The sequence below is a fragment of the Chroicocephalus ridibundus genome, chromosome 6 (assembly GCF_963924245.1).
Source record: "Chroicocephalus ridibundus chromosome 6, bChrRid1.1, whole genome shotgun sequence".
Lineage (NCBI taxonomy): Eukaryota > Metazoa > Chordata > Aves > Charadriiformes > Laridae > Chroicocephalus > Chroicocephalus ridibundus.
Genome location: NC_086289.1, coordinates 61,853,651 through 61,868,405, shown reverse-complemented (window position 1 = coordinate 61,868,405; position 14,755 = coordinate 61,853,651). Strand labels below are relative to the sequence as shown.

Below are 14,755 nucleotides of genomic sequence, written 5' to 3'. Positions count from 1 at the left end.
CTGAGTATCTGGTGACCACACTAGCCATCCACCTAAGAAACTGCTCTGTGTTAAGATACCCCTTTTGCTAACGTTAGTCAAAAGCCAGAGCAGCTTCTCAGCCAACTTACTGTGGAGCTCCAGGAATGTCTCTACTGACACAGGAGAAAAACACCAAATGACCAAAAGCAGGGGAAGTTACCACTTTGGGCTGTAATGACAGTTTAGATGACTGCAAATGTACACTGGGCAGGGTAGAGCTGCACCATTATGCGGTCATCAGGCTGTAAGTCAAGCACTTGCATCAGCTGGAGCTGTGGCACTACTTGTCCAACTCAAAGCGCAGCTCCTGCCAGACTCAAACCTGCAGATGAATACTCATACACCCACGGTAAAATACCAATGACTCTGTTGCCAAACTGTTACCGCTGTTTCATGTTCATAATGGACGTGAAAACTACACCAAACCCATAACATATTAGACTCATTGTTATCCAGCCTCTGGCCTCCCTTTAGAAAAAGGACCATTAATATATTCTTTTGGATCATGTTTCTTTTGGTTTTGGGAAAATTATTTAAAGCAGCCCTCCAAAGTTTAAACCCAAGAAACATGGATTATTTCAAGTATCACTGTGCTCATCTTGAAGTATATAAAACACTAATACACAGAACTTACCAGTGTCAACACATCTACACTTATAATTGCAAAGTTGCTTTTGGCCTGTCCTGCCACACTGTTCAACTCAGGGCTACTCACTTTTGGGTAAAGTTACAGGTGAGTGACTAAGAGCAATCTAAACTCAAGCTTCATGACCAACCGCTTTGAATTAAAACTTGGTACTAAATAAACATGACCTTAAACATTTAGGGATGTATTTCATAAAGAGCTGATATATCTGCTACACTAAGAACAGAGCACATTGCCTCTCAGCACATGGTTATAGTCACTCAGTGCAGTGCAAGTCAATGCTACAGCAGAGAAGGATTGTTCCCATCTCCTCCTGTGTCCCTCCGCGGTTCCAGAACTAGTGTTTCTAAGACACAGGCCAAAACAGAAAACTGAGCCAGATTAAAAACAAACAAACACGGTACTTCTGCCCACAGAAAGGGCCCCCCCCATACAGCTGCCTGCACCATTTTATGAACTCTAGTACCAAGAATATTATGATTTAAATTATTTAAAAGAACTAAAAAATCTAGGTTACATCAAGTTTACAACTCCACTGATAACATTTTCAAAAATTCAAAAGTTAATAGAATGTATTTCTTTGAACCAGCACATTTCATTTTGGTGAAGACTACATAACAGCAATGAGCTCATGACAAGCACGTCATTGTTCTTCATATCAAAACGTACTAATTAAAAGTAAACAGAAAATTAGAAGTGTTTCGATTTAACAACAGTGCATGGGAAAAAATCCTATTTAAATGAAAAATGAAATTGAAGATAAACTTTTAACTCCTTTTTTGATTGAAAAAAAATGCACCAGGGTTACTTCTTGCAGTATGTAGGTGTCCAGAGAGGAAGAGATGTTTTCATTTGTGTCTGAAGAATGCGAAAACCTGCTTATACTTTTTATATTCTATGTACATGCAGAACATCTCCATGTAATTGTTTGAAACAACACTTGTATACAACGCAAAAGTTTTATCAGTGTTCGTTAACAGGAAAGTTTAATACTGTAGAGCAAGTCTTTCTTCCTACAGCTGAGAGAAATTGTGATAAAAGCACAGACCCATGAAACTGCTTAGAAAAGAACTCCCAGTTCCTGGTAAGACTTCATTGCAACTTACTCAGTACAATCCATTACTATTAGACTTGGTACATTTTTCAATCCTTAAAGTATATTTACATGGATTTTCAGCACTAAAGATTATCTCCTAATATGGAAGCCGGCACTTATTCTTTCTGTTCAACAAGGTATCTTAATGAGCGTACATAGCTTCCTAGATAAACTGGGATCTGTCTATCATGGCCATTCTTGCTACACAGACTCATACTTATTCCATTTTGTAATTTGGTGCAGATGTAAACGGGGAATAATACCAGTCAGCTGAGTTTCCAAGTGTAAAATAATTTTGTCTCTAGTATCCCTCGACATTCAGAGAATGCCTTACAAATTGTAACTGTGATCACCCTAAGCAAATAAGAAGGAACTGTACCAAAAAAGCACAATGGCTCAAGGGAAAGTATCAAGTCAGTAGTAGATTTAAACTAATGTGTTCTGACTTGTGCTTAAGCTATTAAAGAGTACTACAGTTTTCATGTTTCTTTCTGGGTTGGTTTGTTTCGGTTTTTTTCCTTCTTTAAACCAAGTCCCCTTTAGACAAGGCAAAGAAGCTTGAAATAAAACCTTTTAAAATAAGCAAACAATGAAAGGCTGGAATACTTAGCCACTTTTCTAATTACAACCTGCACAAAAACGCAGGCTTCTACTATGCTGTAACACATTCAGGCCTTACCTTTTCCCACCACAAACTTTAATCTACATTACCGCAAACTGAAGAACAATTTTAATCAGTATTTCACGTCGCAGTACATGCACTGTCTTTATACTAAACATGTTATCAAAAGTAATATTGCATAACATAAGAGAAACTAGCTTACTTTCTTTCCTGGTAAATATATACTTCATATCACATTTCCAGTTTCGCAACAGAATGATTGGTACAGCCAGCATGAATGTGGAGAGCTGGTTGAACCAGAAATGACATTCTATTAAACACCGAGTAGTTTTTTTTAAATACTAGAGAGCAAGAATGGATTGCTGGTAAGTTTAGCACCATTTTAAAAATACGGCATCATGGATGCTCTAAATTGAAGCGAAACAAACAATAAGAAAATACAAGCAACAAAGAATTATTTAGCTATCAAAAAGTCTACTTCTCTGCTCTTACTTTCAGAGATTCTCTGTAAGAGAAGAAAACCAAGGTTATTTTAAGTTTTTAATCTTCTGAAAGCTCTTTACCATATCCCCACCCCACCATTAAGCTCTAACAACACTCTTTTTAACTAAGGTGTACATATGAATGACACTTCTTTGTTAACTATACCATCCAAAGCTGCATATCTGTATTTTTACTTTGTATAAAACTTTCAATAAGAAAACGATACAGTATCTGGAATGAAAGCACAGCAAATAAAGACGAAATTTTGTAAAATTCATAAGCGCACTATAGATAAAGTTTTCAGATTGTTTTTACAACTTTCCTGCACAAAGACATGAGTAGTTTTTCAAATTATAAGCTAGAGTAATATCTGGGCAAGGCTAAAGTTATTTTAATTTCAGTGTTAGTGAACCAACTATGGAAATTCCCTAGATATCAACCCCATGGCTAGCAAATTCAAAAAAGTGAAATACTTCGCGTGGAATCATCTCAGTAAAAAGTTAAACTGTACTCCTTTCATATCCCTACTCAACCAAAACTCTTTTCCACGACTTTTTTTTTTTTTTTTTCATGTGAGTCAGAGACTAAGACACCTCCTAGGGATTGGAACAAAACAGAAGCCTTCTCATCCCCTCCTCAGATTGAGGCCTCTCTTTGTTGCAGCCAAAGATGTCATTTCTAGAACCTCTGTCTCAAGTGCAATTTAGGATCACTACGTTACTACTTCCTGTGCTAACCTCTGCTGCTAACAGGAATACAAAACTGATGAGAAATTTTCAGTTCCAATGGTCCAAACAGTCTAATGTTTGCTGCTGCAAGGATTTGACGGAGCACCAAAACTTCAGGTAACAGTGACTGACAATTTAAAAGGTTTTAGCAGCTCTAGGAGTATTGAATTAAACATATGCTAGTTACTAGCACCTAACATTCACTACAGCTCAAGGAGATTTGTTTTTTTGCCTGTCCTCCACTACTTATTTACCAAAAATGATGCTCCTAATATTATATCTGGTAGTTCCATACACTTCTGAAACAGCCAAATGCAGGAAGGTCGTGTAAAGCTTAACTTCTAAACTGTAGAGCAGTTGGGCAGAGAACTCCAAAAATGCTAACAGCAAAACAATCAAAGACAAGACAGATTTTTCTTACTGTGCTGAGAGTGTTTAAATGAGAAGTCTTTTAACTACATTTTCAGATCTTCCCATTAAAAATACTACAGCACAACTGAACAAGGTGTTAAGAACCAGACTTTTAAAATGTTTTATGATTATATGGTCTTATATTAAGGATGATGGCAGAATATTGCAGCAAACTACTGAGAAATAAAAGTCAGTTTAGTTAATAAAGAATTCAGGAAGAGGGAACCCCAAAATATTTTAACACGAATATGTTGTTTGCATACTATAAACTTTCTAACAAATATGTATGTAGTGCTGCCTTTCTTAAAGGAAGGATAAAACAATTTGAGTTAGGAAAAGTATAAAAGGATAAAAGTCTGTTGCAAGGAGAAGCATGAGGGACTAATGTCTACATAGGAAAACAGATGCCCAAATACCACTCACAAATTACTATTAAGGGTATAATGAGGTACAAAACCAGTACAGAACTACTTACCTATGACAACTTTTGTAAGGTAAACAGACATGCTCAAATGAGTACCAATATTTCAAAATATTGTATTTGAAGCCATACAGCTATCTACGCATAACAAAGCGGCCAACAGTCAGCTAGTGAGAAATAACATTCATCTTCAAGGAGGCACAAAGTTTAACCAGGTCTCTCAAACCGAATGCTAAAGTATTTTTTCGAATTTAACAGGTCACCTAGGTTTGCTACACATGCCGTAACGGTAGACTGGCGAGTCTCTATCAGTGGAATGTGCCACCCTATCATCATTAAATCCATCCACCCTTCCAGAATAAGCAAGGGTCTGCTACATATGGCTGTATCTACCCGTAACGGCCAGGGTTTCCCAAGCCGCATCTTCAAGCGGTCACAACCCGATCTCCGCTCAAATCCAAGGCTGAGATAATAATATTGTAAAAAAAAAAAAAAAAAAAAGTCGAAAAAGACAGGACTGAGAGAGTCGGGCGAGGCCACCACCAGACAACTGCGCAGCAGGCAAATAAGGGGGCCACCTACCTGCTCTCACCCCAGCTCTGGCCACCACCTCAGCCCTCCAGCACACCCCACCCGTGGCCCGGCGCCGGGGAACCGGGCCCTGCGCTCACCTCACCCGGCGGACGAGGCCTGGGCCCCGCACTCCCGAGGGCGTCCCAGCCCGGGCAGCCCGGCGGCCCCTCGCTGCAGCACCCACCCCGCGCCGTTGGCGGGCCGCGCGGGGGCCCAGCCTCTTCCCGGCCCGGGCCGCACGGCTTCTGGGCCGCGGCCTAAAAATGGCGGAGGCAGCCGCACTTCCCAGGCTGCCCAGCCCCGTGCCCGTCCCGCCAGCGGCCCAGCACCACACCGTACTCACCGTCCCGCCACTCTCTCGTACGCCAACTCCGCGCCCTGTCGCCCCGCCACTACGCCTGGTCCCGCCGGCCCCGGAAGCCGCCGCCGCCGCCTCACGAGCCCCCACCGCGTCCGGCCGCCATCTTCCTTCCCCCACCAGCGACCGGGCGGCGCACGCGCTCTACATCAGCACGCTCAGCAGCGCGAGCAAGTGGCCTCCCCCCCTCCAGCGGCCAGTGCGCAGGCGCGCGGGGCACGGCGCGCGCGTCTTCCGCGAGCGTCTTCCGCGAGCCTCCCGCGTGCCGCGAGCTGCGCCTGCGCCGCCGGAAGCCCTGCTCCCCCAGTAGGCGCCAAGCAGGGCGCGCATGCGCGCTGGGGGCCGGCGGGCCTGAGGGGATCGGCCGCCACGATGGTACAGCTAGGCTGCGGGGAGGCGCGCCCGGCTTCCCGCTCGCCTTTTCTTGCGGGAAAAGGATGACCAAAATTCAAGCCGTGGCGGGGAAGCTGCACCCACGGGCCTCCCCCCGCCGGGCCTGGGCTTTGGGCAGCAAGGCCTCTGCCGGCTCCAGCCTCTCCGAAACGGGTAGTACCGCTTCGTGTTAATACTCCCCACGGTCAGCGCACAGCTACAACTGGATCGCACCTCGTGCAGTTCCCTTGGAATTCAGTTCCTCTTTCCTCGGCCTAATCACCAGGTATCGAAGCACAACAATCAAGAACAATTAATCTCAGTGCTCATAATTATCTTTCTGTGGAGGATGGTGCAAATCTTCTGAGATCACTGTCATATCACTAAGTCTGTTACACACCCTGGGAGTCTTACGTTAGCTTACAAGTAGTCATGCTTACCAATTTTTATTTTACCCAGAAGTGTAGGTAAAGAGGTCTAAAGTGATGGGGTTATTTGAATAAAAATGAGTTCTCATTAAGATATGAGAGCTTGTGTATTTAAAATACGAAAATGTCTTAAAAGCTGCTCGAACAGAAACATTTTACAGGGCAAACCAAATTACAGTGGGAGCAGCTACTGGAAAGCAATTCTCGTATCACAAGGGGCCACAGAGCTCTATAAAATAAAAAATTTGCCACAACACCTTGCTTTTTTCTTTAGTTATAATTATCCTGATCCAGTTAAAGTTACTGTGGTTAATTAGAAGGCATGTGTGGTTTATTGGCTTACAGGAGACATGATGCCACTAAAGCACAGAAATAAATGGTATTTGCAGTGAGGCACCGTGCCTCAGCTGAGGTAGCCCAAGCAGTTGTCATAAACCAGCTTAGTCCTTCCAGCATAGGAGCAACATTAAGTTTCCAGTAAGAGCTGAAATAATGCTGTATTTCTCTCCCTTTTGCAACACTGGTGAAACTCTTTATTTCTTTTCTGAAACGATACATAGGGTGGGTCCCTGCGATCACTTGGCAGAGAACAGGGGAGCAGGGAGGGAGATGCTGCCCAAACGTTCTCTCATTATGACCATACTTAATAATGCCTCTGACTGACCTGTCCTAAATTGTAATTGTGTTACTAAGCACTTGGAGGCCCCAGATCTCCAACAGAGGTTAATAATCACAGGATCCGTTTATCAAAAAAGTCCTTGACCGTAATATGCACCTGATGTTTATCAAACACATGGCCGTAATTAGAAATCTTTTTATTTACACTAAACAAAAATAGAAAAGTATTGAAGATGTCAATAAATCCAGTCCTCATCACACAATTAAAAAAAAAAAAAAAAACAAAACAAAGCAAAAAAACCACGACAGAAATTGATGCCACCCACAACTAAAACTTCCAAGAGTCAAGAACAAGTTTCTCCATCTCTTTTAGAAGTTCACAAAAAAAAAAAAAGTAGTCACAACAGAATCACATTGAAAATGCCCAAATCCAGGAGAGGGATTTGGAACAAACAAATACTTGAGCCACTGGGAAAAGGCTTTTCAGGTTCTTCGGCTCTCACAATACAGGTGTCCTTACCAACAGACAGGTGGAACAAAGGAGGAGGACCACACTGCCCTCCAGCACCTGTGGGTGACACGGTGCTGGGGTACTCTGTATCCACAGCTCCCCTCGCGCAGCAAGGAGCTGGGTTGGTCCAGAGGGCTGAGAAGCAGTCACAGTTCCCAGGTTTTTCTGCTCAGATGAAGGGGCTGAGGGTTAACCTTAGTACTGGAAGCTGCGTTTAGTCTGAATGTCGTCAAGAATCTGCTGTAATTCCTCATCTTCAAATCGGCCCTCCAGGCTGCAAGATTAGGATAATGAGGGTACATTAAAGGTTTCAGAAATCATCTCCCCCCGGATCCATTTCAGACAGCCATAATTCTCTCCCATTGGTCTCAAAGCCAGCGTCACCCACCTGTATGGTACCATCAGGAACCGCCTGTAACATTACTGTACAAATATCACCCTAATCCCTGTGGGAGTGCCTCCTCTCTAAATGACAAAACTCCATCCTTCCCAGAACTATCTGCTGAATAATATCAAAATGTTTTATCAAACAGGCAAGGCAGGTGCAAGTTTAAAATAGACCTCTAAATGAAGTCCGTATAGCCTCATGCTCATAAGCCAGTCCAGTCTTGCTATGAAATCTTAGCATACAAGGAAGAAACTGTAATTCAGATGAGCATTTCATTCTCTCCTCTCCCTCAGGCCATGAGGTAACAAATCAAGATATGAAGAAGTTACTGCTCCCCTGTACTTTATCCACAAAACAGTTCATTACAGCAGCAATGTCATTTGTTTCAACAGAAAACAAACCCCCAAAACCCAACCAAGCACAGCTGGGTGGGCTAAGACTCCCAATTTAAGCTGTTTACACTTAATTAAGTAAGTGTTAGAAGTGTCATTAGGGACATGTACAAAGATTGCCTCGCTGTCGGATCAAGGGGTAGGTTTTCCATTAGCAGAGCTGGATTGGAGATGGCATCTGCCCATAGCTGGCTTCAGATCACAGGGAAGTATAAAGCAGTCCTTTTACGATCCGTAAATGCTCACCTGGGAATCAAGGCTTTTGCTTCCTCAGCCGTCTCAGGACACAGGTTAGCCAAACACGCCAGCTCAAACTTATGGAGCTTTTTCTGGAGCAGCAAACTGGAAGGAAAGGCAACAATTTGGTGAAATTAGAAGTAAGCCAGAAATATAAAAGGGCAAAACCCAAACCAAATAGCCTCCCACTCTGCTTTTGGCAACAAATTAAATGTTCTTTCAGGAAGAAAGACTAATTATATAACTGCACAGAGGAAAAAAGAAAAGTCACATCTGTTAACTCCACTTCTCCGGAATTACTCTATAAAGTCTAGAAAATCCTCCCATTAATTGCAACCAGCTGACATTTAAATACTGAAAACAAAGTGGTTCACAAGGCTTCACAAAGTACAACCCTCCACGAAGAATTACGATTAAACTTCTTGCCTCTTCAGAAAGACAAGATTCAAAATTATAGTACAAATCAGGAAACACCACTAAACCATACTTTCATAAAGCAACACCAGTATTACACACCAGCTTCTCCAGTACAGTCTTATACCCTGACTCTTCCACTCACCTTCGGACGCTGGCGATGGTTTCTCGGTTTTTGAAGCGGCTGAAGCGTGCTGTGTAGTTCAAGGTTTTCATGAAGACTTCTGAAAGCTCCTGCTCATCTTCTGCACTCTCGTTCTGTTGCTTACGGTGCTCAAGAAGCATATGTACTTCTGAATTTAGAAGAGTTTCCGCAGTTTCAAATTCTACATTTGAATGAGCGAACGTCAGCACAAAAAAGGTAAAGCGTGGATAAAGTCCACTTACAGGAGTTTTCTATCTAAATTTGTCTTTGGGCAATAAGGAAATGAGCAATGTGCTTCACTGTAATTGTGCAAGCCCTTTCACCAGTGATCGTGCAGCATGTCATACTATAAATGCCGATAAAAATGACACCATTTTGAGTGACAGTCCAATGTGTTTGTCTTTTTGACCACAGATTTTATATTTGCAGCCCTAGCCTTCTGATTTGTTACATTTTTGCAGTATGTTTCCTTCACCCATTTTTGGCAGAACTAAAGTAGTGTTTTAGAAAAAAAATATTTAGAACTGTAATGTTCGAAAAATTCAAAAGTGGTGCCTATGGTCTTTGGAAGCCTCCGAGTTCTTAAAATACACGTGGATGCTGCTGAACGTTTTTAAAAAGGCTTCATTTACTTGAAAGGTGAATTGACCCACTGAAATTTTATTATCAGAAAAAGGTTTTGACCAATCTTAACAGATTCCCCCACCCCTTTTTAGGCAACTCTTTTTATTTTTGTTCATCACCACCATATTCATTGCAATAACAAGAAGGTCTTTCAACACCAGCAGTAGGAGCTGCTCAAAGCAGGAGGATCAGCCATAGCATCCCCATCAGCACTGTTTTATAAAACCAGTCGGGTATGGTGTGAGAAAGGGACTGGTGACCTTTATTTGGAACAGAGCGGTAAAGCAACTTGGGCTGAACATGGGTAAGCTGCAGATTTTAGCATAAACGCACCCAAAACCCAGTCATTTGGGACGATGCTTTTTGTTAAAAAATGAAGCACTATTATCCCCCCCCCTTTTTTTTTTTCCTCCTCTTCCAGAGCAGCTCTGAGGAATTAATACGGCTCTGGAATTTATACTGAATAGTTTTCTGGGGAAAAAAAAAAACAAACCAAAAACAGAGTGTTAGCGTCCCTAGTTACAACTCAGGCTCTGGACAGCTGGTTTCCTAAAAAGCCGCACTACCTTAATAAATAAAAAAATAATGGTTATATCAAAACCCAAGAATCTTTCCACTATAACCTGATGTGAATTTTATTATTATTATTATTCCCGCGCACACGTCACGCTCCACATAAGAACAGCCACATCTTAGCCACCGCGGGCTCCTTCAACATAGGCGAACGGTTTATTATCCCAGATTTTTAACACCGGGGGCTCTGTACCCGGCGTGCCTGTGACCTGTGGGGCTGAGCAGCGCTGAGGGGACCGCTTCTCCCCTCAGGAACGGCGGCCACCTCTGAGGGAAGGAGAGCTCTCCTCAGCGTGGCGGCGGCCGCCCCTGAGGGAACGAGCGCTCCCCTCAGCGCTCCTTCCCTCAGAGGCGGCCGCCGCCGGCCTCCAATCACCCCCCGACCCCCTCGCCGCCTACCCTTGGGGAAGACGAGCTGCGAGGCGTCCTCCTCCACGTCCGCCGCCCGCGGGTCGCTGCCGCCCGCCGCCATCACCTCAGCCGCCGGCAGCGGAAGGCCCGGCCAGGCCGGAAGCGCGGCGCCGCCTCAGCCCCGCCGCTGTGAGGAGGCGGGTCGGTCCCTCGTCTCCAGGAAACAACCGGAGGGCTCAAAACGGCGCTGGTGCGCCCTCACCGGGCTCGGCACAGCAGCTCCGGCGGGCAGCGAGGCGGCAGACGCGTCTTCGTCCCTGTGGCTTCGCACCAGAAGTAGATCAGGGAGCTACGGCCTACTCCGTTTTGCCGCCAGAACGCCCTCCGGCTAGGTAGCAAACCTTAGGAAAACCTTAAACCGCACCAGAAATTCTGTCTTGCTTACTGTGAGTGTGTGAGGGAGGAGTGTTGATACCATTAATGACATGCTTTGAAAGGGAGGTTGCTTTTACAGACTATCCCCAAGTAATCTATAGACGCCTAAAAGTCATAGGCAGCCTGAAAATGATTACAGTCCTCCTGACACTATGTCAGGGGAACACTGCGAGGGAAATAACCTTATGGAGTAGTATTTCCCTCAGAGAGCCCACACATAAATGCCTAACCAGCCTAAGCCTCTTAAAGTAATCATCTTATCAGACCTTACTATGTCATCCCCTGCCCTTAAAGAAAGGCAAAAATAGACTGTCGAAGGATTTATTATGAAACCACTCCTGTTCTCACAAACTTGCATCCGTGCCTAGGTTTCCTGCATGCTGGGAGAAGGAATGCATTAAGAATAAACTATAAGAATATGAAGGGTCATATCACAGGTCTTTTAACATTTGTTACCTGGATAAACGAGTCTGGCAGAGAAACTGATTGAAAACTGATTTCTTAAGTGGTACAAACAGAATGACACTCAGGAAGATGGACTGAAAATATCTCAGGGGACATCTGGCAAATTAAACAACTTCAATTAGGTTTACAAGAAAACAAGGAAATCTGTGCCAGATTGATCAGAGAATCATTTAAAATTACTTGGAATCCCGATGGTTTCTCAAATAACCCATCTACTCAGAACATCATGATTCTCAGAGCAGGAGGAAGCTTGCAGAGGTTTAAGTTATTAATTTAACTTTTGTTTTTCCCCAAGGATCCCTTTACTTAAATATGCAAAACCTAAAACAATTAAGAGAAAGACAGATACTTGCAAGAGTTTATAGATACATCTAAAGAGGCTATCATGAAAAATAAAGGTTCATTATCACTGATGCGTTTAGTTAAGGTCTCGAGTCAAATAAGAAACAAATAAGAGCATTTCTGAACGGACCTTGTCATCCCCCCCCCTTTTTTAAGAATGTTAAAAATGCACTTATAAAACCACAGTAAGTATCATTCAGCTACTGCAACAAACCAAACTTTTCCTTTGTTATTTTTAAAACACACTGGCTTCTTCCTTACTAATAATGGCTGTTCCAGCATTTACCAATTCAATTGTAAAATGTGCATGAAAAAAGAAGATGAGATAAAGTGAATGACTACAGGAAGTTTCAAGCATATTTACCGGTCATATCCTAAAATGAACTGATTAAAAAGAAAAGGCTTGGCCCAATCTAATTTATCATGAACAGAGCCTCTAGTATTTCATATTCCAGGGCAAAAAGTATTGACCCTTGCTGGACACATGTTATTAGGTAGTGAACTGTTAGACAGACAATTTCTTTGGTAATTTCTACATTGCATAATTTAAAAACAGACCCACAACAAAGTGCCCCAACACAATCTTAAAAAAAAAAGCTTAACTAAATATCTCTGTTTAATAAAATGTAGGAAGAACTCATAAACAAAAATGTTATAATATAAGTATAACCATACTTTGTAGTATGCTTTCCTTTTAATTCGCCAGCAGAAGAAATGTATTCTTCCTAGAAGTTTTTAAGCTTTCTAGCAGTAATTGTGTATTTTGTGTGGAGTGTCAAAACCCCCAACTTAAAAAAAAATTGCAAAGGTTTTGATGGATTAAAAGTGTTAAGATTAGGTTATTGAAACCTTAATCTCTTTTCATTATCATCAACAGTTCAAGCATGTTATAGGAACAGGTCAAAATCCTTGTGGATATACCATTACCCGCTCGGAATACCACATGCTGTAATAGCCATTATTGCATGAGACATGCATGCTTTTTAATTTGTTCTTAAAATGTAACTCTTCAAGTTTAGGCTTTTATGCCATTTTACCTTCTTTTATTTTTACTCCATTTAAAATTATATATCCAAAATTATTTGAATGTAAATGTATGAGCAATATAAAGCCATAGTAACACCCAGTAATAAAGTGATAATAAGCCTCTGAATGCAAAACTGTCTCTTGCATGATCTGCTACTTTTTAAAATACTTATATAATGACATCTACACATACTATCAACTGGTTGTATAATATATTATGTCAGAATTCATCTGATTATAAGAGTAGTCTAGCTGACTATAAAAAAGGAAAAAATATAGTTCAATAATCTGGATATTGGTCAATTTGTAGAGTTACATACTTGTTTTAAGTAACATAGCAACAATAGTCTGGGCTTTCTGTGTTTTGGGAGTGATCAAACACATTCACAGGTCATTTTTTACCAGGTTGTAGCAAAAACAGATTAGGAACTTTTCTATCCTATTGCTCAGTGTACTGCAATTCAGTTTGAGAGCAATCCTCGTAATACATAGGTCAGAATAAATATCTATTTATTGAGTCGCATGGGAAAGTGTTCTGGTTTTAATTTTTATCCTCAAGAAGTGGCATTTCTCAATCACAATTAGGTAGATTATAATATACATTTTGTCCAAAATTTTTTGCATGTTTAGAATAAAAATGCTCAAGTATTCATTATTGGAAGTACCTTGTAAAGATTTCTCCTAACCTGTCTGTAATTTGTTTTTAGAAGGAAGTGAGTGCTAAATGACTAATTCATTCTTATTTCCAACCGAAGTAAGAACAGAAGAAAGTGTTTTCTGGAGAATTATCCTGGTTTATACTTAGCCTGGATTGAACTATTTCAGTGCGCAGTCATATGTACACCCTTCTACCTGGCCTCACCTTCATTGTGAGCTGCTGAGTGTTACTGCAGTTACAGAAAGCAACATGCACGAAAGAACCTCTGATGAAAGACGCTGGACAAAGATTTTATGTCTGACCAATTCAGTGTGAAAGTAAAAAAATCAAATAAGGAAAAAAAATGCCATAAAAATATACAAATAAGCCACTGTATTCTAGCCAACAAAGCAGCTGAGAATATACTTACAACAGTGGATGCTAGTTTATGGTTGACTTCAGAATTTACAGTGAGTCACCTGGAAACAGAATCATAGAATGGTTCGGGTTAGAGCCCCAGAGACCTCCTCAACCCACTCCTCGTATTGCATAGGGGATTCACTTTCCAGCTTTACTACTACCTATTTTCTGAAAATAGGTGTTTGCTTTGTAGTTACACTGAGGTCAATGAGCTTGTCAGGCATATTTAAGTCAAAACTACCCTCCCCCTTGGTTTGGTTGGAGTTTTTTTGCGGGGTCTTATACCTGTTCTTCGTTGATATCCAGGGCTGCCCTTCCCAAGAACCACAAACAGGAAATGCAGGATCTTTGACGATACATCCGCTGTAAATAAAAAATGAGCAATAACCTGCAAATGTATGGAAAACCCATTTACGCCAGAGGTATGTACATCAGAACTATTATACAAATCAGTTGATCCTGTTCCAAAGGAAACGTTAAAATATTTAGTAAGAATCTAGAAAGATGGGTGTTTCTTTTTCCTGAAATAACATTTTTAGATCACCTGAAACTACAACCTGTGAAGTACAGATAACCTGTTTTCATTAGTTCCTTTTAAAAGACAAAAAAAAGAACGAACAACTTCGGTAGTTTAAGACAGATTTACAAATTCAGGATTTTCAGTACAGTACAGAATTCTGCATGTATGTGCTTCATATATTTCACTGTCATGACAACTAATAGGCAGTTTTTGTCCAAGCAAGCATTATTTCAGGATATAAAGATACTTTGCTGTACCATTATTATTGAAACATATTTAATCTTTGTTTTTAATTTTCCTACTATTTTTCCTCGCTTTCTTCTAGCGAGTCTGTCTTGGCTATTTCTGTGCTTCCAGACAGCTGTCATCCCATTCTGGCAACCTCCCTGGTTCTGAACATTTAATGTAATTTCGAGGTTTGGTATTCATACGTGTAGTACATTGTTCATCTTTCTAGATGAGAAAGATTTCATCTTATCCCCCAGAAAGGCTGTGAGA

The 14,755-nt window shown here is 41.6% G+C and overlaps 2 protein-coding genes across 7 annotated transcripts in view; both read right to left on the bottom strand.

Moving 5' to 3' along the window:
• WDR33 (WD repeat domain 33) overlaps nucleotides 1-5,548 on the bottom strand; it is a 71,202-nt gene extending 65,654 nt beyond the window's left edge. For 3 of the 6 annotated variants that reach the window (XM_063338105.1, XM_063338106.1, XM_063338107.1), the window contains exon 1: nucleotides 5,345-5,521. The gene's annotated coding sequence lies outside the window, so the exon portion shown is untranslated. Of the gene's footprint in view, nucleotides 1-5,344 lie in introns of all 6 variants that reach the window. The other 3 variants (XM_063338108.1, XM_063338102.1, XM_063338104.1) reach the window with 3 other exon arrangements.
• A 1,405-nt stretch (nucleotides 5,549-6,953) lies between these two features.
• Nucleotides 6,954-10,617, bottom strand: POLR2D (RNA polymerase II subunit D). The gene is made up of 4 exons (XM_063340253.1): nucleotides 10,461-10,617; nucleotides 8,865-9,045; nucleotides 8,315-8,410; nucleotides 6,954-7,562 (listed from the first exon to the last, which is right to left on the bottom strand). Exons 1-4 carry the CDS (start codon nucleotides 10,531-10,533, stop codon nucleotides 7,484-7,486), a joined length of 429 nt encoding a protein of 142 aa, XP_063196323.1. The 5' UTR covers nucleotides 10,534-10,617; the 3' UTR covers nucleotides 6,954-7,483.
• Nucleotides 10,618-14,755: the final 4,138 nt, after the last annotated feature.

What these genes read in the sequence shown, in the direction of transcription:
- POLR2D (XM_063340253.1), bottom strand. Translation starts at nt 10,533, where the DNA reads ATGGCGGCGGGCGGCAGCGACCCGCGGGCGGCGGACGTGGAGGAGGAC. An exon ending in ACCATCGCCAGCGTCCGAAG is followed by an intron (nt 8,411 to 8,864) that starts GTGAGTGGAAGA and finishes CTTTCCTTCCAG; the next exon opens with TTTGCTGCTCCAGAAAAAGC. An exon ending in GCAAAAGCCTTGATTCCCAG is followed by an intron (nt 7,563 to 8,314) that starts GTGAGCATTTAC and finishes CTAATCTTGCAG; the next exon opens with CCTGGAGGGCCGATTTGAAG.